The sequence below is a fragment of the Euleptes europaea genome, chromosome 11, assembly GCF_029931775.1.
Source record: "Euleptes europaea isolate rEulEur1 chromosome 11, rEulEur1.hap1, whole genome shotgun sequence".
NCBI lineage: Eukaryota > Metazoa > Chordata > Lepidosauria > Squamata > Sphaerodactylidae > Euleptes > Euleptes europaea.
Window position 1 is genome coordinate 39519914 of NC_079322.1, and position 25379 is coordinate 39545292.

A 25379-nucleotide genomic window follows, 5' to 3' on the forward strand; every position below is an offset into this window, starting at 1 on the left:
TGACAAGATCGGGCTAGCCTGGGCTATCCAGATCAAGGCAGTCTGGTTTTTTTGCCCTGTTCTTACAACAACAATATGACTTATTGATAACTTCTGAGATTGAATATAAAATAATGTTTAATAAACAGAGTTTTTTTGAACATTCTAATAAACCTGGTAAACTATTGGCTTGGCAACTTAAACATAAAGAAAAAATGAATCCAATATTAAGACTTAACAAAGAGGGTAGAGTAATAACAGACAAACATAAGATTATGGAAACTTTTGTAGAGTATTATACAAAATTATATAAAAGTAATTTGGTTGCAGATAAGGCGATAGAAGCCTATCTGAGGCAATTTCATTGGGAGGGTTTATCTCAGGAGAAGAGGGATCTTTTAGATTTGCCTATCCTCTGAAGAATTTAGGGAAGCGATACATAAGAGTAAACTGAACAAGTCACCTGGTCCGGATGGTCTCACAACATTATATTATAAAACGTTTGAAGAGCAGTTATTGTCATGCTTACTGAAGGTAATTAATTTATGTTTGCAGGAGGGCTCTATTCCTCACACATGGAAGCAAGCAAACATAACGTTAATACCCAAACCAGATGCAGAATTAATGGATGTTAAAAATTATAGACCAATTTCATTATTAAACAATGACTATAAACGTTTTGTTGATATTTTAGCTACAAGGTTAAAAAGGGTATTAAATCAATATATACATGAAGACCAATTAGGATTCCTGATATTTTAGCTACAAGGTTAAAAAGGGTATTAAATCAATATACACATGAAGACCAATTAGGATTCCTACCTGGCAGAATGATTAATCAGAATGTTAGGATGGTGATAGATTTGATTAATTTAGCTGAATATAATCCAGACATCCCAATTGCCATGATATTTATAGATGCAGAGAAGGCTTTTGATAATATCAACTGGAATTTTATGATTTTTTTTTTTTTTTACAATTTATGGAATTTGGGGCTGGCTTTAAAAGAGCTATCGAAAGCATATATACGCAACAAATGGCCAGATTGCTTATCAATGGTGAATTAACACCACAATTAGAGATTCAGAAAGGAACCAGGCAGGGTTGTCCGCTTTCACCTTTATTGTTTATTTTAGTTTTAGAAATATTGTTGAATAAGATTAGACAGGATGATAATTTAGTAGGGGTAAGGTTTGGGAGAAATCATTATAAGATCAAAGCTTATGCAGATGATTTGGTATGTTTTTTAACTAACCCTAATTGTCAAGTTGCAAATTGGAATAACATCATTGAGGTCTATGGAAAGCTTGCAGGATTCAAGATAAATAGAAATAAGACAAAAATTTTGGTTAAAAATATGACTCTATCACAACAAAGAGAACTGATTAGCAAAACTGGATTTTGCATTGAAAGTAAAGTAAGATATTTAGGAATTTGGTTAACCTCAAATAATTTAAATCTGTTTCAGAATAATTATGTTAAAATTTGGCAAAACATAGTAAGTGATTACAAAAAGTGGGAGAAGCTGCTGCTATCGCTTTGGGGATGGATTTCAGTAATTATAATGATGTTTTTACCCAAAATGCTTTTTTTATTTCAGAATTTGCTGATCATAAAAGGAGTAAAAAAAATTAAACAATGGAAGAAAGAAATTTTGAATTTTGTTTGGGGTAATGAAAGGCACAGGATAACATATAATAATTTAATTGAGCTAAAAGAATCAGGGGGTTTATGGCTCCCAGATTTGAAAATGTATTATGAAGCATCCTGTTTTGGCTGGTTAAAGAATTGGATTTTATTAGAAAACCTCAGGTTATTAGAACTGGAAGGCTTTAATCTAAGATTTGGTTGGCATGCATATCTGTGCTATGAAAAAGATAAGGTAAATAAGGATTTTAATCAACATATTATTAGGGCCAGCCTATTACAAGTTTGGAAAAGATATAAGAGATTTTAGAAAATAAAATCCCAGGCTCAGTCCTATTGAAGCATTTATGAAAAGAGGAAACTAACTTAATTTAGATCTGGGCAGTTATAGAGATATTACTGATTATATTAGAGAAGAGTGGCAACTTAAATCAAGAGAAGAGCTTAAAATTAAAGATTGGTTTATATATTATAAACTAAATGATGTATTCATTAAAGATAAACGTTTAGGTTTTAATAGAAGTAAATCTAAATTGGAATTAATATTAAATTCAGGAAATAAAGGTCTGATAGGTAAGATATATAGAATTTTAATAGAAATGAACTTAGAACAAGAGAGGATTAAATTAGTGATGATAAAATGGATGAGAGATTTAGGTTATAATATAGATTTAGAGGTATGGGAAACTCTATGGAAAAGAGAATTTAAATTTACAATTTGTAATGAAATAAAGGAGAACATGTACAAAATGTTTTATAGATGGTATATTACACCAGTAATGGCAAATAAAATGAGAGTAGGAAACACAGACCTTTGTTGGAAGTGTGGAATTGAAAGTGGAACATTTATGCACGCTTGGTGGTTTTGTAGAAAGATCAAAATTTTTTGGAGAAAGGTAGTTAAGGAAACCAATAATTTGATTAATAATAAGGTAAAACTTGATCCGGCTTTTTGTTTATTGGGGATTGTAAGGGAGAAAATTAGTAGAAGTGATAGAGTCATATGCCAATATAGTTTTGAAGCGACGAGAATTATAATAGCAAGATCTTGGAAGCTGGTAAATAGACCCGCAATTAAAGACTGGAGAGAGAAACTATGGTTTTATGTGTGAATGGCCAAATTAACAGATTCCCTACATGGGAAAGACATGGAAGAATTTAAACAATCTTGGTTAAAGGCCTTCGCATATTGGGATAAACTGGCAAAGACAAATCTTACTAATTTTGTGAAAGGGCTGTAGAAATAACTTTTTTCTTCTTCTCTAAGTTTAGAAATTATTGTTGTAATATTAACCTGATAAGACACTTCGCCGGAAGTTCTGCATGGTGATGGAGGGAACTAGGGGTGTTCACTATTGGTGGGTGGTGGGTACTAAAAGTATTACATATGGAGTTATTCTTTTTTTAATCTAACGAACATAATTCAACTTTTTTGTATTTTACCATTTTGTATTTCAAATTGATTGTTTGTATTTTTTCTTTATTCATGTAAAAATAAAAAATAAATTACTAAAAAAAAAGGCAGTCTGGTTGATAGGAAGGGAAACACAGAAACACAGATTATTTGCAAGCTGTAAAGAATGTCAAGGTAGGCCTACACAGCAGCCCCTGTAAGTCAAACTGTACCAAAGAATGGTATATACTCCTTCTATCTGGGATGGTTGTCCTCTTTCACCGAGCATGCAGCTTTGGGAGGAATGCACGTAGAGCAGCGAGGGAGGTAAGGGACATCAACCTAGCCAGCCAGATCAGCCAAATCAACCCGGGCAATCTATGCTGTGACAGATATCGCAGCTGATCACCCTCACATCCAGCCCAACTGTACCAGATGATATGATTCAAATTGCATCAATGTGCAGAAAACACAATCACTGAAGAATTTACTCTGTCAACACTGACCAAATGAACACCCTAAATTATGAGTGATTTTTGTGTGTCTGACATATTTTTTTCCTCCAACAGGGGGAAATTGGCAGACCGGGAAGAAAGGTAAGAGGCAAATTGCCTAAAACCCATGATAGCATGTGGTATAAGTAACTGTTGTCTGGCATAATTCCTAAAACTAGCTAAAAAAAATATTTTGCTGCCTAGTTTAGTATAGAACTTGAGTATACATGTTTTCATTAGTCTGTATCTTTTATTTGTATAGCATTCCACTGCAGTTAATGTGAACAATGACATAATTATGAATAATCTGAATATGACACTTGGATTACTGGCGGGCAACTTCATCAGCACTAGGGACTCTGCATATTACAAAATTCTACCTTTAGGGCACTTTTGAGTAGGAATGATCATGCAACTCACATATAGACATCACATGTTATAAATGCACAAGAGGATTTGCATTCGGGTTAGTGGCTATCATTGCAATCCTAGGCAGAGTTACACCTCTTTAAGTCTGTTGAAGGCAATGGGCTTAGAAGGGTGTAACTCCGTTCGTTTCCACACCATTAACTTACTACAAAGTATCCTCATGTTCGATCTTATAGATTTGGCATTGAATGCAAAGTTTTTGTCAGCATGCAGCCTCTTTCGCCGTTGTATTCTGTTTGGGATTGCACTGTTATTGTTGTGATCTGTCCAGATCTGGGGAGGTTAAGGCTGTTTCGGTGTGTCTTCTTCTGCCGGTGTACAGGAGGGTTCACCAGTGATAGAACCAAAAGGACACGTAAACATATACAATACCTTTTGCTGAGTCAATTGACCCATCTTACCCAGTATCATCTAATCAGACAGGTAGTTCTCCTGGATCTTGGGCAGAACTCGTTCCCATCCCTGTTTCCTGGGATACCAGGAACTGAACCTGGGATTCTCTGCATGCAAAGTATGTGCTTTATTACTGCTATGGCCCCTCTCTCAGACAGTATAGAGAACCTACTTTATGGGTTTATCTGTGGAAAGTTCACTTTGGGCAAAAACGCATGGTCGCTTTAGCCTCCTTTGTTCCCTGTTTCACCCAGGATCGAACGCACGCATTTTCGCAGAACGTACATTCAATCCTGGCTGAAACAGGGAATAAAGGAGGCTAAAGCGACCATACGTTTTCGCCCTTTGGAAATAATTATGGAGCTGTAAATCAAAAAGAAATTTTGTATCATAGAACTGCAAATATACATTGTTTCAAAAGGAATATTTTACAACAGTGCTTCCAATAATACATAAACATATCCTATCTGTTTACAAAAGCATTCATTATATGGAGTCCATCGCTTATTTTTGTAACTTAGATACAGATTCTTAAATTCAAGGAAGGGCTGTGGCTTAGTGGTAAAGCACCTGTTGGGGATTGAAAAGTTCCCAGGTTCAATCCTTGGCATCTCCAGTTGAGATCGTCTGGTATTAAGTGATGGGAAAAAGCTAACATCCTGGAGAGTTGTAGCCAGTATGAGTAGACAATACTGACCTTGATAGATCTCCTTTCACTGGTAGCCTGGAATGTCCCCCAAAACGCTGCTCTTATGAGACAGAGGACACCCACGAACAACATGAGGGTGGAGTAGGAAGTCTGTAGTAAGAACGGGGATATCAGCAAACATCATCCCCCCTTCTGTGTGTAAAATCCTCTTTGAGATCCAACCCATTGATTTGCCTTAATCTAGTGAATATATGGCTAAACAGGTGAGTTCAAATACTCTACCCTTCTACAAGAAATACATAATTATTATTACTTTTGAATGCTTTGGATTTGCCAAAGTATATTCATTAAAATCTGGCACTTTGAATAATATATATTTTCAAACCATTGTCTCCCTTATGCCATGGCAACTATTTAATCTCACTAATAGAATGCTTCCATTTATCTAATTGCTCCAGTACAGAAGCCAAAGAAATACTCTGCAGGATATAATCAAAGGCTCTCATTGTGAAAAGAATTATATGACTGCTTTTCCTTCAAAACCCTGGTTCAAACCACCACACAAGAATGCAGCACAATATATGAACTGCTTGCAAGGAACTATTATGCCCCTATATACCACTGCCCATAAGGTCCAATGACCTGGAAGAACTTCCAGGGTTATGTCTGGTAGGTTGATGTAGCTTGAGAAATCTTTGTTACGCTCAAACTTTTCTGCTATGAGTTATGAGTCATTTTCTTTCTTTCTTTCTTTCTTTCTTTCTTTCTTTCTTTCTTTCTTTCTTTCTTTCTTTCTTTCTTTCTTTCTTTCTTTCTCTTTCTTTCTTTCTTTCTTTCTTTCTTTCTTTCTTTCTTTCTTTCTTTCTTTCTTTCTTTCTTTCTTTCTTTCTTTCTTTCTTTCTTTCTTTCTTTCTTTCTTTCTTTCTTTCTTTCTTTCTTTCTTTCTTGTGAAGGGCAGACCAGGACCTCCAGGTGTCCCTGGAATGCCAGGACCTATTGGATGGCCTGGTCCAGGAGGAACTCGGGTAAGATTAAAGCACTCAGTTATTTTTTAAAAATTGGGTAAAAAATGTTAAATCAATCTTGTCAAAACCAGCCTGCTTTCTGTAAAATAAGCTGGAAAATCATTTTAAATGTTTAGGACCTATCATGTTTCATTCAGATTTCCATAGCTTTGTACAATGCAGTTGGAAACGCCCAATAAATAAACAGAGGTTGCCTAAGATTAGATGCATGCATAGGATTACCAGGTCTAGATCCAGATAATAGTTAAAGTTTCTTTCACAGCTCTGGAGCATAACTTAAAAAAAAATGTTCCAGAGTATGTAGGGGGAGGTGGTTGGAGAACGGACCACAGTAGCATCAGAGTGGGATACGTTGTTCATGCATGGCTTTATCCTGCCACCTTCTTCTTATCATCCATACTTACACCCCCCACCATCACTGTAGCTCTTAGAAAAAAGTGTTCCTCATTTTCATTCTTATAATAAGATAGAAACAAAAGAGGGAAAGAAAGGGATATTCAGCAGAAACCTAAATAGATCCACTCTTCCATGCCCATTGACTGCAGTGGACTTAGAAGAGTGGAGTTCTGTTTAGGATCACATGCACTGGTAGCGTCTGGGTTTAGAGCTGAAAATTATGCTGTGTGTCTGGGTGGCAATAGCTTTTGGCGGCCAGCCGTCATTAATCAGGTACCAGTTGATGACTCATTTGAGTTTAAAAAGCATCTCAAGACAGCATATCTGTCAGCTTTCTTTTCTCAGTGTGTCCCTTTCGCTTGGTTGCCGTAGCCTGTGGCAGTCATAGGAAACAACACAGCCCACGCTCTATTTTGCTGTCAATTTCTCAAGCGCCTGTCTTTTATCATTGTGTTCCTTACCTCACAGTTTGTTCATTCCTGATAACTTTCTCCCCTTGTTTGTAAGCCAGCATGAGGATCCCACCCGCCAGGTTGCCAACGAGGTCTAAAAAGAGTCTTTTCAACAGGGAGCGCCAGAGAGTTAATAGTCTCCTCCCTGCAAAAACATTGTTGCTGTGCTTTTATAGAGATGCTAGCTTTTCCATTAGTCAAATGTTAATCAGTGCAGCAGGCAACATGCCTAGCAAGAGAGCTTTCTGCCTTTTCAGGATGCAAATGGCTGCCAGGAAACGTTTTGGAGTGGTCCAATGTCTCAGTCGACTACCAATACAGCTCAGAAGAAATCAAGACATTAATTGACCAGATTACTAGCCCAAACTGACAATTTAAGTGGATTGCAGTGGTAGATCACTGCAAATGAGGGACAATGGGCTCTGTGTAGAAGGTCCAGACAGCCCCTCAAGGAGGTTTGCCAACCTCCAAGTGGGGCCTGGAGATCTCCCAGAATTACACTTGATCTCCAGACTACAGAGATCAGTTCCCCTGGATAAAATGGCAACTTTGGTAGCTGGACTGTATGACATTGTACCCTGTTGATAGGGTTGCCAACTGCCAGGTAGTAGCAGATCTCCTGCTAATTCAACTGATCCTGCCGATAGAGATCAGTTCACCTGGAGAAAAATGGCCACTTTGGCAATTGAACTCTATGGCATTGAAGTCCCTCCCCTCTCCAAACCCTGCCCTCTTCAGGCTCTGCCCCCCAAATCTCCCACCCAGTTGAGAAGAGGGACCTGGCAACCCTACCTGTTGAGGTCCCTCCCCTCCCCTAACCCTGTCCTCCTCAGGCTCCACCCCCAAATCTCCAGGAATTTCCCAACCCGGATTTGGCAGCCATAAGTACAAGCCATTGACTTGGGTCATAAGAATGAAAGAGACACCAAGCTATCCTGGAAACCCTCCAAGGAGTGTAATATACTCACCCCCAAACCTCAGAACAATACAGCCTGTGGCAGTAGTAGTTGTGTCCAATTCAATTGCCCATTTTTCCCCCCTCCCCAAAGCAACCACATTCCCTTGCGCTGTTCACTATGGCGAAGAGGAAAGAAGTTGCAGCTGGGGGGGAAATAACCCCACGGAGGCAACAAAATCCACTTTTATCTGCTTACAGCAGGATTCAGAGCAGGGAAGCAAAATAGATTTTGCAATATAGCTTGAGCCAGTCCTACTGTTGGCAGCAGGTCACAAAGGCCATTTGTCTTTTTAGAGAGAGATGATGTCAAGAGACGACCGTCACAATTTAGGCTCAGTTACTTGCATGTATCTTACATTCCCACTCTGTGTCTAGAATTGCAGCAGTGTTACATGTTTGACTACTCTGATGCAGAACCAGACACATCAGTCAGTTACTGACACCTTGCCGTAATGAATAACGCTCTTTATTGACCCCTTTAGGGTGAAAAGGGAGATTTAGGTTTGATGGGCTTGCCAGGTACAAGAGGACCAATGGGCTCCAAGGTTGGTTGACCCGGCTGCTATGTTATTCCACACTGGCTTCTCCTAACTGCTTACAGCTGCTTTCTCGGTTAGAAAGTGCCTGTGGATATTGTTGTCTTGTTTTGAACAGCAGAGGGGTTTGCGGAAGGGAACAGCTGACAGACTTCTCTTTTTCCATAGCTATCGTGAAAGGACATAGAGGGCTTACCAATCTCTTAGTTGTTTTTGGAGTTGTTCTTCAGGTTCCGTATCCCAATCTAGTAAGGAAGAATTTAGGCTTCAGTCCTAAGAACACATGCTGGAAGTAAGCCTCATTGCATAAAATGGGACTTCCTTCTGAGCAGACCTCCCTGGGCCACTTACAGTCAATCCTAAGCAAAGTTACACTCTTCTAAATCCACTGGAGTCAATGGGTTAAGATAAGTGTAACTGTACTGTTATTCTCCTGATTTTCTCCCCCAACGGGGAGCCAAACCAGTTTATGAGTAGACCTAAGTATAATTAAAATAAAATATAATTCAGATAATAAGGGAAAAATAAAAGGACAAAGATCATGGGCGGAGAGTCTTTTTGCTCTTGCCAAAAGCCCCGTTCTTCTGGCCTTGTCTATATTTTCACCTGTGGACTGGAAGTAAAAGAAAAGTGATGCTTTGTTGCTATACAACAGGCTACCCCACATAATGGACACCTTGCTATGATAAGACAGAGGACATATCTTTGTTCTTATGCACAGCTCTTTTGGTCTTGGTCTTTCTTTTTAGACATATTAACACTTCCTTGTAAGCAGAAAACTAGCATAGCATGCAATGGCTTAGCCTAGAACCTTTCTCCCTGGAGTGCTAATTTTTTTTTTAATTTTAGGAAGTTTTTCCAAGGTGGAGCATTAAAAATGTGATAGAAGCTTCACTGCGCACTCAGTCACCTGAAGATTCTACCACCTCATTCTGCATCATGTGTAGACTCTGTTTCTTTCACATTGGCCAAGTTACAGTTATAAGGAATTACCTTACACTAAGAGAGAACTGTGTCTCATTTTTCCCAGTATTGGCTATCCTTAGGTAGCAGCATTCTTGAGCCTCAGGCAGATCTTTCTCTCCCAGACCTGCTCAGCAATTGACAGTGCAATCCCAAGCAGACCTGCACCGTTCTAAGCAAATTTACTTCAGTAGACTTAAAGGGGTATAACTCTGACCAGGACTGCACTATGAATTTGAACCATCAATATTTTCTCTGTGAGCAAAATCATCATCTTTCCCTTTGCATTTTAGGCTGTTACCTTAGTTTTACATTGGATATTCTGCTAGGTTACCACCCTAAGGGTACACATAATACCCTCTTTTTATGCATATTACCACGCTTCTCAGCTGGTGTTATGGAACATTGATATGCTCTACTGCCTTCTTGACATTATTGTATTAAAAAAAAGAATGGAAAGCTCTGCAAAAATTTCAAATGGCAGGCTAATGTGAAATCTCTCTACTTTCTCCTAATAAAAATACAGAAGAAATATTAAGATTCATTATTATTGAAGGTTATTTGATTACAAAGGGACAATTCTAAATTATTTTCTGGAGCTAAAAGGGATTAAAGAATACTAGTTGAAGCATCACTAGGCTGTTATACAGAGCAAATCCATTCTGAGTCATTGTTTCTTTTAAGTCTTATAATTAACTGTTTCTTATACGTAAAAAAATCTTAAATGTTCATAGGCTTGTTACACAGGAACTGGATTTAAGTCGGAGCCCAACTGAAACAAATGTTAGAGAGACTCATCTTTGATAGGTAAAGAAAAACAGCAGAGTACAAAGGCTTGAGAAGATATTTTATAATGATTGCCCTACTAGTAGTTATATTCTCTTCTGCTTAAAAAAATTCTAAAGCAATTTCAAACCCTGTTAGTATGCTTAATTTAATATTTCTGTTTTGTAGTGATTTACTGGCTGAGGTATGTTGTTGTACCTTTGTGCCTTTTTATTTGCAATTTCTTTCTAAAGCTACAAACAAAAGTGTTGATACAAGTAATAATTGATGGCGTTTTTGTTAAGATGATTTCACCAATAGCAAGTGTTAAGATACAGATCTTTTTTCTAGGGCCACCCTGGAAGCAGAGGAGAAAAGGTCAGTGATGCAAAGAAAAGGCTTTTCATTCATTTCTGAAAGCATCACAATTTATGTTCTTTGGACAAAAGTTGTGATGTTTAAATATTTTCGGTATGTCGGGGTTCGATCCTGTCAAGTACAGTGCCCACATGTCCAGATGTTTCAAGAAGCTTGTGTTCTACATTCTCCTGCCTACTTAAGTGCGCAGTGTGTGTGCACACACAACACAAATGACATTGCAAAATATGTGCATACTATACATATTCTCACACCAGTCTCCATGCGCCAAGCAGGTCCCTCACACTTGGAGTGTGAGTGATTTGCTGGGTAGGGGTACACTATATGGAGATATGGGAAATGTAAGTGAACCTTTCATTCCCTGCAAGGCCCCCTTGTGCTACCTGTATGCAAGTTTATCCTTTACATTAGTGGAAAAAATGAAGAATGTTTTCTTCTTTTGAACTCTGTGCAATATTTCTGCCCACCGGTGTCCCAGCTCAACTGGATTGGTCCCTCAGGGTTTTACTGTTAAATCAATTATGCTTCTATTACACTTCTGTTACAAAAAGTGCTTAACATATAGCCTTTGATAAACTGGTGTACTGTTTTCAAAGCATTAGCAGAAAACAGTCCACAAAGGTATTGTTTCACAGATGCCTTCCATGACAGAATTTGGACACACTAGAATGCAAAGAGGAAATGGAACGAAAATGGCAGTCAAAATTCTAGGACTTAGGAGGCATACAAGGCAGCCTTATGGTCAAGCCCCTGGGTGGGAATAAAGTAAATGTCCAGTTATGACACTCTTTTGACAAATGTAGGCAAGTTTCTCAGGAGCAGTTCTCCAACACTATAATTTGTTGGATTATAACATGAAATGGTGACCTGCACATCTGAATCAGCCATCACAGGTTAAAGACAGAACTTTCATAGCGCTTACAGTCACTTCAGCATTCAGTTGAAACATACATTTGGCTGAGAGTCATCTAGTAATGAACAGACATGTGTGAACAGGCCCAGAGTGGTACAGGCTCTCATGTCGACTAGGTAATAAGCTGTTCCCTGCATGTAATGCTTGTATTAGAGCCTGTTTCAGGTAACTACTGCAGATGCTTCTATAATGTCAGCGATTCTGAGAGATGGTTGAAACTATAGTACATCTTCAGGCATGTTGAGGGTCTTGGAAACACACCAAAGATTCAGTTTGGATATGTAGTATATATATGGGGCTGTAAGAGACACCGCTCAATGAATTCATTTGAAGTTTGAACAGTTGGGGGGACTGGAGTTCTGCTGTAGGCCAGTACAAGTATAATGTATTTTAATTTTTTCAACTTTCACCCCAATCTGCAATAATAAGGCGCACTTTATCTTTCTCCTGTTATTTCTCCTAGTCTCCCCCCTGCATCATTTCCCTTCTTTTAACAGTTGTAAGCACACAAACAAGCCAACACAAAGACGATAGTGATGATGATGGTGCGACCCAGCTTAGCTCAGGAAGTGGCTTGGTTTTGTGGGGACTGACCACCCACCGGTGGAAGACCAGAGCATCAGAAAATGGTTTCTAACTTGAAAGTCATTCTTTAATAAATTTGTGATCTATCAAGACCCTTTCTGGTACTTGTGGGAGAAACAAGAGTTTATAAGTGCTTTTTGGTTGAGCTTTATAAAAAAAAAGTGATGCTTTTGATATTAAATAGCATATGTATGACCTTAATTTCTAATATGGCTTTCAACAGGGAGCTCGTGGAGAAAAGGGTGACAAAGGCAGCAAAGGTGATAAGGTAAAATTACTTCAATGGTATACAACACAGTCTTATCCACATTTACAGTGAACACATAGTCGTTGAACTATATATAACACAGATGACCGCTGAAGTAGGCACAAATGTTGAGAATGGGGTTATAAAATCAGTACCTAATTTAGATCTAAATTTGTTTATTATGTTATTGTTCAAGATATTTCCAATTTTTAAAAGCTGTCTTGCTCCTTTTAAATTATTCTAGCCTGCATCGAGCCCATCAGAATTAAAAACCTACTTAAATACATGTTTGTGACTAGGGATGAGCATGAATCCCCTCACCCCCCAATTGCACTTTTATGATCAAGTGAAACCAATCTATGGGGTTTCTGATGAGAATGATGGAGATTTTGCCTTTTATGCTCCTCCTCATTTTCTCCTTTGTGTCTGTGGAATCTTGGGGCAAAATGGGTATGTGTTGTTGGGTGTGTGGATAAGTGAGATGAAGGGATGGAAAAGGACAGAAGGACCATTTTTTTCACTCTTGGGATTCTGTTCCTCATAGTTTGTGAAGTTCAGTGAAATATCATTAGAATGAATCCTCAGAATTAGACAGGGACCAGATTCCAAATGGAACTGGGTTAATCCAGTAATCCTACTTTTTGACCTCCTGGGGTGGGCAAGATGTAAGAGAAAGTATTAGTACACTACAGGATATGCACACACACATATTCCCTGACATCCAGGAAACTCCAATTACATCAGGAAACTGGAGTTGCTTGTCTTTAAACCAGCCAAGTCTTTGGCAGAGCTAGCACCAATTGCAGTAGAAAATTTTAACTTACATTTCTGTCTTTATTGTAGAATCCTTCAGCCAGATGAGTTCCCATCAGACTTATTTATACCATGGTCCAATTAGTAAAGAATTCCATCCCTTGATAGCTGGATGCAGTCATGGATTGATAGGTCTGCCAGGTTTCTGCATGGACAGAGCATCCTATAAACTCTCCCCATCACATAGCTGGTATCGCATTCTCAAAAACATAGTGTGATCCTTAAAGGCTAGGTTTCCTGTCTCAGAACAGCAACACTATACTTGAATCGCACAATCCCTTGGGCAGATGTTTGCTGGAGCAACACCAGTAAGGAAAAGAACTAGCCAAAAAGCTGTAGCCACAAAGTGGGTGATTGAGTCCAACTTCATTTCTATGCTTAAAAGTTGCAATTAGCTGTGTTCACTGCCAATAAAGTAACACAGTCTATTTGACTGTATGAAACTATATCCCTGGTCCGTCTAGCAGAATTGGCTAGAGATATCTGTATTTGTCCATAATCTGGTCATTGTGAACTGCATTATATTAATGTAATTGCAGAAATGAAGCAGTGGTTTTTCTTTGTATCATGCCCAGACAAACCCAAACTTAAAGAGTATTTCATGTTCTTCCTCCCCACACCTCAATTTTTCCTTGCAGGGATACATAGGCTTCCCTGGAATGCTGGGACAGAAGGTAGGTATATAAAATGTGGGAAACTCTCAGAGTCCTCACTTAATTGACATTGATGGAGTTAGAATTTTTGACGTATGTTGGAGTCCCCAGTGGATTGGTTTTACACTGAGATTTATGTGTACGTGGATCTTATATTTTTACCCTCATAGCTACTCAGCTTGTGGATCCATAGCCCTCTTCAGATGTTCATCTGTGCATTCACTGGTCTTTTTCTGATTGCATGAGGGAGCCTAAACACTTGTACATGTGTAAAGGCTTGCTGCACACTTGGTTGAACTCACAGATATCCGGAGCAGGGCTGTAGGACATGTTGCTCTAAATAAGTATTCTGAAGACAGTTCCTGTCTTGTACATATTTCAGTCCAATGGATGTTGAACCAAGTTAACCCACACAAGCCATGCCTGCTGAACTTATGAAGACCACTTTCCCAACATGTAATGGATAATAGATCTTCAGTATGGAATCAGTAATAATTAGGGTTGCCAGGTCCCTCTTCGCCATTGGCGGGAGGTTTTTGGGGCAGAGCCTAAGGAGGCCGGGGTTTGGGAAGGGGAAGGACTTCAATTCCATAGAGTCCAATTGCCAAAGTGGCCATTTTGTCCAGGTGAACTGATCTCTATCGGCTGGAGATTAGTTGTAATAGCAGGAGATCTCCAGCTACTACCTGGAGGTTCAAGAGTATAACACCACACTGGGTAAAAAATGCAAAATAATGATGCAAACAATGAACATGCAAACTATACAAAAAATCATATAAGCACTTCTGAATGTGTAGACAATATTTATAGGCATAAAGTCAACAAGCATAATGATAAATGAAATGAAATGAAAAGCATTACATCATGCAGTAGGGCAAGCAAATCTGTGGCACAAATTAGTGCTCTAGACTAAATACAATCCACAACGAGTACAGGAATATCCAGTCCAAAACATAAGGTCAAACATCAATAGTCCAGAAGTAAGAGATAAGAAAATCCAAGAAGTGCAGCCAAGGAACCAAGATAAAAGGAGAACGCGTGGCTAGTCGTAAATCACGTTTCAAGGCTTTCTTCAGCTCCAACGTTGTTAGCATTAATCAGCCCGTAGGCTAAAAGGAGGGTTCAAATGACCGTCAGCTAGGGAATGCGTCTATGTGGAATTCAAAAGCGCATGTATCCTCATGTGAGTGCTCACATGAGGATACATGCGCTTTTGAATTCCACATAGACGCATTCCCTAGCTGACGGTCATTTGAACCCTCCTTTTAGCCTACGGGCTGATTAATGCTAACAACGTTGGAGCTGAAGAAAGCCTTGAAACGTGATTTACGACTAGCCACGCGTTCTCCTTTTATCTTGGTTCCTTGGCTGCACTTCTTGGATTTTCTTATCTCTTACTTCTGGACTATTGATGTTTGACCTTATGTTTTGGACTGGATATTCCTGTACTCGTTGTGGATTGTATTTAGTCTAGAGAACTAATTTGTGCCACAGATTTGCTTGCCCTACTGCATGATGTAATGCTTTTCATTTCATTTCATTTATCATTATGCTTGTTGACTTTATGCCTATAAATATTGTCTACACATTCAGAAGTGCTTATATGATTTTTTGTATAGTTTGCATGTTCATTGTTTGCATCATTATTTTGCATTTTTTACCCAGTGTGGTGTTATACTCTTGAGCCCTCGTGCTACCATTTTCTTCAACTACGTTAACTTTGGCACAGGTGTTCCTCATTATTGTAACTACCTGGAGGTTGGCAACCCTAGTAATAATGCAAAATATTCCAGAAGATCATTATCCAAGGGCATCTCATCTACTACATGATGGAAGAAATATCATCTTCTGATATATCTAGGAATATAGAATCTAGGAATACAATCTTCTGATATATACTCCTACACAGGTCAACATAAATAAATGTATGAACTCTTATGCAGTGCCTGTTTAATTTTAGTGGCTTTACGCATTAATTTGCTGGATTATTTTTTAATATTTTTTAATATTTCAGAGGAATTTTAGTTATTAGTTAGGGACCTCCTAATACTTTTTCTGATGGAAGGGGGAACTTTTCACCAGGTTCCTCCTCCAGCTGCAGACCTCTAGTTCCCCCTTCAAGCTGTGCCTAGGGGTACCTTACACCCCAGGAATCATGGATGCCTGTGGGGGGCAAGGGGAGAACCTGCCCCCCCAGAATAAATTTACTGATTTCCCCCCCTGACATACATATACTTCCAATTTGTCAGGAAGAAGGCTAGAGTGATCTCTGACCTTGCCCCCTCCCCAATTATTTCTGTAGCTGCCCTGGCAGGAATAGCATTTCAGGGGGCATTTGGGGATGCAGTGGGAGGGGGAAGGGAGTCATGCTCCACTGATGGAAACCTGTCTGTCAGCAATACTTGTGAGCAGGATCCAAGCTACAGTTATGAATTCCACTTTAGAATCATCAGGCTTTTGCATGTAACCCGTTACTGTGACATAAATAAGACAAACTGCATAACCAGTATGTATCTTTGTACCAAAGTTGTTCTTCCTTTTTAAATCCATGAAGGGAGAAATGGGTCCAAAGGGCGAGCCTGGTTTATCGGGGCACAGAGGGCCTACTGGAAGACCAGGGAAACGAGGCAAACAAGTAGGAATCCTATATTGTGTTTTCAGTTCCTTCCTGACATGTTTACAGTTGTGCAGTGTGTCTCAATCTTACATTTTTCAGCACCTAACATTTTTTTCTGAGTAGAAAGGTCTGGACCAAGTTGCACTAGATATCATGAAAAGGAACAAAATGAATGATCTGTGGGAATATATATTCACATATACTTCCATTGTGAAAAGAATTATGTCTCTCTATTTACCTCTCAGTCATGAGGTATTTGTATCAAATGAAGGATATCTGCTGATGAGTCATTCACCTAATGAATATATGGTATGTGAGAAAAAAAATGAGACCATTCTAAAACATCAAAAGATATCTATTTCAAAAGCAATGTGACAAAGCTTGATGAAGAATAGGGTTTAGGTTGAATGGGTCAAAGTAACATGTTGAGTCATGGAACAAGAAGGTAATGGGTTATTTTGCCTAGAATACTGCACTGAACTCTTGGTACCATACACCATTATTATTCCCAGGAACTACAGAGAGGGAAGGTCAAAACAGTCAACGATCATAACAAATTAGTCTATAGAGAAAGGTATAATATATTTAACTTTGCAGTATTGTTATTAATTCAGGAAGCACTGACATGTACAATTTGTACAGAATTTTTTTCTCGGTATGATGGGGCAGAACATTTGTGCAAACCAACAGTATTTAGATACACCCAGCAAGCTATTTCCCTGATGGTTTGAAACAGCTCAGAACTACAGAGTGCATTTAATTCTATTTCAATTATGAAAGGGCTTGACTTTCCAGCACTGGAAAGTATTTGCCCCATTGAAGAGTAACCTAATCCCACATGTCAGACTGAAATTGTCTCTGAGAACATAAGAACATAAGTAGAGCCTGCTGGATCAGACCAGTGGTTCATCTAGTCCAATGTACTGTTACACAATACAATACAATACAATAACCTTTATTGGCTTATGATGTAAAACAACAGATCATCCATACAGATAATAAACGGTCAGAGGAAACAGAAACATATTAAAAAGCCATTAATCATTAATCCTTATCCAATCTGTTTTTGATTATTAAGCTTAAAAAACAGCGACTTTTTCAGTTATTTCAGGTGATAAATCATTAAGATAATGATAGATTATGAGGGCTTCCTAGTGGCTTGATATATTAGTTAAAATAGAGTCGAAAAAATTGGAGCGGATGACATTATACTGAGGACAACGAAGAAGGATATGGGAAACCGACTCGACTGAATTAGAGTTACAGGGACAAAGCCTCACTGTGTATCTGGTTTGGTTATATCTGCAAAAGTAATAGCTGAAGGAAGGGTATTGCACCTAGCAAGTGCAAAAGCTCTGCGCATTTGCGGGGCATGTAGGGTAGACAAATAAGGAGCCAGTCGACCAGTAGTTAAAGGAATTTCAAAATTCAAGGGGGAACAAGATTTTTTGGCAAGACTGGCAAGAGTTTGTAGTCCAATGTTCAGAATTCTGCATTTAACTATTTGATATGCACTTGAGAAAGGGAGCATATGACAGAGAGTCAATGGATAGGCCCATTAAAATTATTTTACCCATTATACTAGTGGACCATTTGGAGATGTTAGATTCAACCAGCACATGATGTAAAAAGCTCCTAGGATCAGATTGATAGTGTATCCGCAGCCAGTATTTAATTGACATAAGCCAGGCTCTTGTTTCTATCCTAACAAGGCCAGTTTCTAAGCAGAGGACTGCATATGGGATGCAACATGGAAAGCCCATGATTTTCCGGACAAACTTGGATTGTACCCTTTCAGCACGAATATCAAAAGCATTAATCCATACTGAAATGGCATAGAGTAGTTGTGGAATTATTTTGGCCATAAAGACTTTCAATGCAGATGGAACAAATTGATTGCCCCTGCCAAACCCCCCCCCCCCCGTAAAATAGCCGATGCACTAATGGTGGCAATATTAACTGCTGATTTACAATGGTTCGACCAGAACATGATATAGGTAAAGTAGAGACCCAGGTTTTTAAACGGCTTTACTTGTTCTATTTCTTTTCCCACAAATATCCATTTTTGGATTTTGCAGGATTTAGCAAATACAAATATTTTGGATTTCTCATAGTTCAGCTGTAATTTGTTAATAGAGAAAAAATTTAGACATCTATTCAGCAAACGTCTGAAACCCACCTTTATGCAGGAGAGTAATACTGTATCATCCTCATAGAGTAAAATAGACACATGGGTAGTGCCTAGTTGGGGTATGACAGTCTTCCAATGCTAAGAAAGGAGTTAAATCGTAAAGAAAAAGATTAAATAAAAAAGGGGCAAGAATACACCCCTGCTTGACTTCTTTAATAAAGGGGATTTTAGGGGTTATTTCTCCTGAAGTTGGACATTTGATTTGGCAGGTGGTGGAAGAATACAGTGAAATAATTAGTTTAAGGAGTCTCTTGTCCATACCTAACTGATGCAATTTGGCCCATAATAGTTCTCTGTCAATTGAGTCAAATGCACCCTTGAAATCGAGAAAGGCTGTATAAAGTTTAGATCTCCCAGATTTAATGTACTTTTCGGCCAGATGCGCTAAGGTGATGCAATGATCTACAGTAGATTTACCCTTGCAGAAACCAAGTTGTTCAGGGCCTAGGATATTTTTTTTCCGGTTATCCACGAAGTTCATTTAAGTAATAAATGTTTGGCATATAATTTGTCTAAAATGGATAAGAGGCTGATTGGTCTGTAATTTGAGGGGTTGGAACGGTCGCCCTTCTTATAGATCGGGACTATGATCATGTTCTGCCAGGCATCTGGGATGAGTCCTGTTTGATCAATCATGGTGAAGAATGAAGCAAGAGGGGCTGCCCATCCTTCCTTGTCCAACTTTAAGAGCTCAGCAGGGATCAGATCAGGGGCTTTTCCAGACTTCATTTGGCTGATTAGCTCCATTATTTCATGTGGGGTCACTGGGGGCCACTCAGGCAGGTCCTCACCAGCAAAGTCAATTGGATTAGCTGGATTACCACGATTGTGCTGAAATAGGGTAGAAAAATTGCAAAACCAATTCTGAGGAGAAATAATGATCGTAGGAGAAAATTCCTCCTAGAAGGAATCTGAAACTATGGCCCAAACTTTCTTAGAGTTTTGTCGAAGGCTTTCACGGTCAGAGTTCATTGGTTCTTGTGGGTTATCCGGGCTGTGTAACCGTGGTCTTGGTATTTTCTTTCCTGACGTTTCGCCAGCAGCTGTGGCAGGCATCTTCAGAGGAGTAACACTGAAGGACAGTGTCTCTCAGTGTCAAGTGTGTAGGAGGAGTAATATATAGTCAGAAAGGGGTTGGGTTGAGCTTAATCATTGTCCTGCAAAAAGTATCAAAGGTATTCTCTACTTCACTTTCATCAGTTTCGTCAGCATTGTCGACAAGGGAGCAAAGCTACTGGAGATGGCGATTTGAGATTGTGCAACACCAGGTGCCAAAAAATAATCTCCAATTTTAGCTTGTTTGGAAGCTGGAGAAAAATTTGCCTCCCCTTCTCTGTCTTTTTTTTGTGGTTTCATTTTAACTAGTTCAGCTTGATTTGAAATGGTTCCAGTAAATAAAATGGGCTTAAAGCCAAGGACAACAGTCAATTATCCAATTAACAAGTTCAGCCCTTCCTTGGAGGAAAAAAAACTCCCACTTGGAGATAAAATAGTTGAATAAAAGGGCTACAAGGCCACTTACGACAGAAAACAATATTAAAACAAAGTAAGAAGCAGTTAAATAGCAGTTAAAACTTATCTCAGCAGCAGAGTAAAAACACACACGCCTGGCTTGTAACGAAGCTGTTAACACACAAAGGCTAACCAGAGGTTTGCTGCCTCTTTATATGAGCTTCTTTGCCACTTTTTATGTGAATAGCTTGATCATTATTAATGCAGAAGAGCCTGTGTTGTTACACCAGACACAGGGGGGTCTCCTTTATTGGGGGAAATTAGCTGGAGACTAGATAGAACTATGCAAAGGAGTCCCTCAAACTGCTCTCTTGGCTCTCCTGGCCATTTTGAAATGGACTCCTGCTTTATTTTACTAAGCAGGCTTCCACTAGGCAAACTCTGCACTATTTGTAATCTCGGCTCTCCTGACCGCTTAAAAGAAACTGGGGGGGGGGGGGAGGCGGGTATTTTAACTCTAACAAAAAGGTCCTGAGTCCTAACAGAGTCCCTACATTGGCAAACAACAGAAAAAGAAGGCAAAGGTGCCAAAGGGATAGATTCCACCCTGATAGATTTGCTCTGAGCACAAGCACACACTGAAACACATGCAGTGTAGGCTTTATATTTGCATGGCAAATCGATGAAAGCAAGGAATTGATTTTAGCATGTGTGAAATCACCCTTCTAGCACAATCTCTTAGAATCCAGCTTTTCAAGTTATAGAGTACTTGGTAACATGGATAGAAGATACTGGTTATACATCTGTGAATCAGAGTCGTAGCCTTTACCTTGGACCATGACACATAAAAACATCTTCCCATGTGCCGAAGAGACAACTTCAGAATAAATCAAGTTTCAGATTATGCCTCTTGATTTTTATGGATTTTAACCCCAAAGGTTACATTTCTTTCCCTCTCAATTGCGTGGTCGTGTGAACATAAACTGAGGTTTCACTTTGTGCATCTGATGACCCTTATGCTACAATTAATCTGTTAGCCTTTAAGGTGCCATAAGACCCTTTTTTATAGCAATAAATTACCGCACCTATCTCACTGGATCTTTAATTGTATGAGGATAAATGCTTTTGTGCATATACAGACTTGCTTGTGAAGCAATCATTTTCTCGGACATTTGTGAACTCGAAAGCTTTCTTACCTTTCTGGCAACAGAAACGACACCAACAAATACCAGAACCCATTTACCAGACCCAGCAAGCAAGCGAGTTTCAACATAAAGCCACTGCAGATGATTTGTTATTGAGTGCACTATTGAATACCATAGTGCTTTTTCCTCTGTTCTTAGTTATACTGCTCCAGACAGTTACTTTCTTGATGTCTTCAGAGACAGACTGCTACCAGAGCTGGGACAGGCAGGGATCTGACCTGTGTTTAAATAGCTATTGGTTGAATAAGAGGGGACTCTTCTCACCTACTCAGTCATTTCCTGGCTTCAGAGCCAGCTTGAGATCCCTATATAAATTGCTTGCTGCGGCAGCTAAATTGAGAAGGTGTTACTTCCACTTCCATTCTGAGATGCATCTTGATTACCTCATTGCTGTCTTCAGATTCAGATTGAGTCTTTGCAAGCATAGCCATTCAGTTACAATAAGGCAGCTTCCAAACACATCATATTAAGACCAGCTAGGGTTGCCAACCTCCAGGTACTAGCTGGAGATCTCCTGCTATTACAACTGATCTCCAGCCGATAGAGATCAGTTAACCTGGAGAAAATGGCTGCTTTGGCGATTGGACTCTATGGCATTGAAGTCCCTCCCCTCCCCAAACCATACCCTCCTCAGGCTCCACCCCAAAAACCTTCCACCAGTGGAGAATAGGGACCTGGCAACCCTAGCCCACCAAAAGAACAGGACGCTCTCTTGCAAGTCTACTGATTTCAACCTTACAAGTCCCACCAAAAATTGGGCTCTATAGCTTTTGTGGCCTGCCCGGTACCAAATTGCCTGCTGGAGATTTCTGGGAATATTTATGCTGCAAACGCTCTAAACAGTCTGCCGAAACATGAGTGCAGTGCTTGTTTGTTGTAGGAATGATGTGCAAAAGAAATCAGCCATGCTTTGTACTATAAATCATCGCTGCTAGTCTGAACTAACTGCATTAAGCTGCAGGCCTCAGCAGTGTCTTCCCATCGCGTTTCTGCACATTAAAAACCGGCCTGGTCTTCATCAGTGTGATGCTTTGTTTTCATTAGATTTCCAAAAAGCATTGGCTCGTCACCTTTCTTATGCAGTCTTCACAGATATTGCAAGAAAATCATCCTCTGTACTTTGAGTGACATGTGGGTTTGCACCAGTTGATAAGTAAATTTACCTATGATTTGGTATACTGCTCAAAGCAACAGATGGCTCTCGAATAGAAGCAGCAACTTGCCATTTGAAACTGAACATCCCAATGGGGGACGGGCGAGTTATAGGAAAGCTGAAAGCATTGCTCTTCCCTCTTTAGAAATTAAGTGTCCTATTGGTTCTTGTAGGTTATCCGGGCTGTGTAACCGTGGTCTTGGAATTTTTTTCCTGACGTTTCGCCAGCAACTGTGGCAGGTATCTTCAGAGGAGTAACACTGAAGGACAGTGTCTCTCAGTGTCAAGTGTGTAGGAAGAGTAATATATAATAGTCAGAAAGGGGTTGGGTTTGAGCTGAGTAATTGTCCTGCAAAAAGTAATGTGCTAATCATTGTCCTGTAAGTATCAAGATACAATTACTCAGCTCAAACCCAACCCCTTTCTGACTACTATATATTACTCTTCCTACACACTTGACACTGAGAGACACTGTCCTTCAGTGCTACTCCTCTGAAGATGCCTGCCACAGTTGCTGGCGAAACGTCAGGAAAAAAATTCCAAGACCACGGTTACACAGCCCGGATAACCTACAAGAACCAATGAACTCTGACCGTGAAAGCCTTCGACAATATTAAGTGTCCTATATTCCTCAGAAAGAAGAGCCCCGTGGCGCAGAGTGGTAAGCTGCAGTACTGCAGTCCAAGCTCTGCTCACGACCTGAGTTCGATCCCAACGGAAGTCGGTTTCAGGTAGCCGGCTCAAGGTTGACTCAGCCTTCCATCCTTCCAAGGTCGATCAAATGAGTGCCCAGCTTGCTGGGGGTAAAGGGAAGATGACTGGGGAAGGCACTGGCAAACCATCCCGTAAGCAAAGTCTGCCTAGTAAACGTCGGGATGAGACATCACCCCATGGGTCAGCTTGCACAGGGGACCTTTACCTTTTATATTCCTCAGATTACATTTCTATGTGTTTTCCATAGGGCTGATTAAAATAATCTCAGTTGATTAATTACATGCATTTTAGCTGGTTAAGTCTACATAAGTGCATATGAATATAGCACAAGACGTTTGAATAAAAATTCTGGAGGAGACATGTTAGTCTGCTGTGGCCAAAACAACAAAAAGTCTTCAAACATCACTGAAAGTTTCCGTTTCTGATGTCAGATATGTAGCCATTTATTCTCTTGTTCATGTAAATGGCAAAAGGGCATTGCTGGGATATGATAGCACATATCTTGTTACAGTATGTGCAGGTGAATGATGATACCACTGGTGGTGTTTGGTCCTGTGACAGTGTGAGGATATGAGGACAGAATTGGCACTGGAATTGTTGCAGGGCCTTGTTCTTGTTTTGTTTTAAAATCTCCCCTGGGTGTCCATTTTTGCTTGGAAAAGTTTACTTCAGGGTTCTTTTTTTGAGGGGGGAGGGTTGACTATAGCAAGCCCTAATATAGTCAACACCAGAATTATTTGCCAGAGTGTGTCTGTGGTTTCATTGAAGTGGTGAATGGTAAGATATTCATAGACATACAGAGAAATATACCATACCAGGCAAATATCTATGGTGGGTGCGGCTTACAAGAATCTTGCATGGCTCTCTAACTACAAATAGAATCTGGAATGGGAAATGCTCCAGACTCTAGTAAATTAGCACAAGAAAAAATGCACTTGAGTTTTAAGCCTCACACAAACCTGTGTGCCTCAATGGTATCACTTCAGATTGCCAGTGAGGACTTGCACAATGGAATGTTACCTCATGGAAAATGTTGTATTGAAATGTGAGGGAGGGAATTTTGGAAAATACAGTTGGGCCCCTCAAATGGCAATCCCCTTTCTTCAGTTGTTTTTCATGGGGTTGTAAAAGGGGTGAAAATGTTTTTAGCGCTGCAGTGAGACCTTGGCCCTTTAACGCACATTTAGGTAGCATTTTCCTGCCCAGTATCTGGTATTCAAGGAGTGGCCCTGGCAGCACTCCAGAGTGAGACTTTTAACAGCCTCTTTCACCATCTTTCAGGACCTTTCCTTTTGCAAATAATTCTTCTTCCATTTAAGATCAATAAAATTGCATTGCCCTTGCTTATTTTGCTCTCTGTGATGTCATTTGTAGCCAAATCTGACTGACTATGTGAGAACACCACTAGTTGTTAGACAAGGAAATGATGTCAAAGCAGCAGTTGATTGAGGCTGCAGCGAGATGTGAGCAAGGTTGTTGGGAATGGGTTGTACACCATTTGGGGGTCTCTGAAGCCCCCCCCCCCCCCACAGTTGCCCAAAATGCAAATTGAAGAACATTTGGTACACACCGGTTGGGGAACGTGTGGAATGTATACAATTGAAGGTTTACTGGGAGCATTCAGAGGCAAAAGCAGTAAGCAAGTGCATATTTTAAAGAAATAAATAGATCCACAGTGAGAAGATTTGCCTCATGCTTCATACGACGCTGTTGTTTTGATTTGCTTCCATTCAGGATACAATTCTACTTTGGAGTTTTGACCTTAAGTATAAACGAAAAGAAAGATGTTATTTTTTCCAGGACGCAACAGCTGAATTATGTCATGTGGCATGTATTTCCACCTTGGAAGCTGCTTTTGTGTTATAAACAAAGTGCCAAATGCATTATGAAACATTGTAAGGCAGACCCATTTTCATTACCAGGGACAAAAAGGAGACATGGGACCTCCTGGAACTGCAGGTCAACCTGGGAAGCCTGGCCCTCCAGGTCAGCCTGGTCCTCCAGGAACTTTGGTATCAGGTAAGAGATGTCTTTCTGAAGTAGGGTTGCCAGGACCCTCTTTGCTACCAGCGGGAGGTTTTTGGGGCGGAGCCTGAGGAGGGCGGGGTTCGGGGAGGGGAGGGACTTCAAAGCCATCGAGTCTGATTGCCAAAGTGGCCATTTTCTCCAGGTGAACTGATCTCTATCGGCTGGAGATCTGTTGTAATAGCAGGAGATCTCCAGCTAGTACCTGGAGGTTGGCAACCCTATTCTGAAGCGATGTTGTTTCCCTTTCTTTAATTCACGTGGCTTTGCTAAATAGAAAAGAGACACATATTGTGAGATATCTACAGGGGCAAAAGTAACAAATTTCTTACTGGTACTTTCTCTCTTGGGGGA

At 39.8% G+C, this 25379-nt stretch overlaps 1 protein-coding gene across 1 annotated transcript in view; it reads left to right on the top strand.

Moving 5' to 3' along the window:
- The window catches only part of COLQ (collagen like tail subunit of asymmetric acetylcholinesterase), a 61829-nt gene that overhangs the window by 26386 nt on the left and 10064 nt on the right, over positions 1–25379 (top strand). The window contains exons 5-12 of the mRNA XM_056857485.1: positions 3589–3615; positions 5938–6009; positions 8298–8360; positions 10431–10457; positions 12179–12223; positions 13654–13689; positions 16223–16303; positions 24923–25019. Of these exons, the coding sequence (XP_056713463.1) occupies positions 3589–3615; positions 5938–6009; positions 8298–8360; positions 10431–10457; positions 12179–12223; positions 13654–13689; positions 16223–16303; positions 24923–25019 (448 nt within the window). The remainder of the gene's footprint in view (positions 1–3588; positions 3616–5937; positions 6010–8297; positions 8361–10430; positions 10458–12178; positions 12224–13653; positions 13690–16222; positions 16304–24922; positions 25020–25379) is intronic.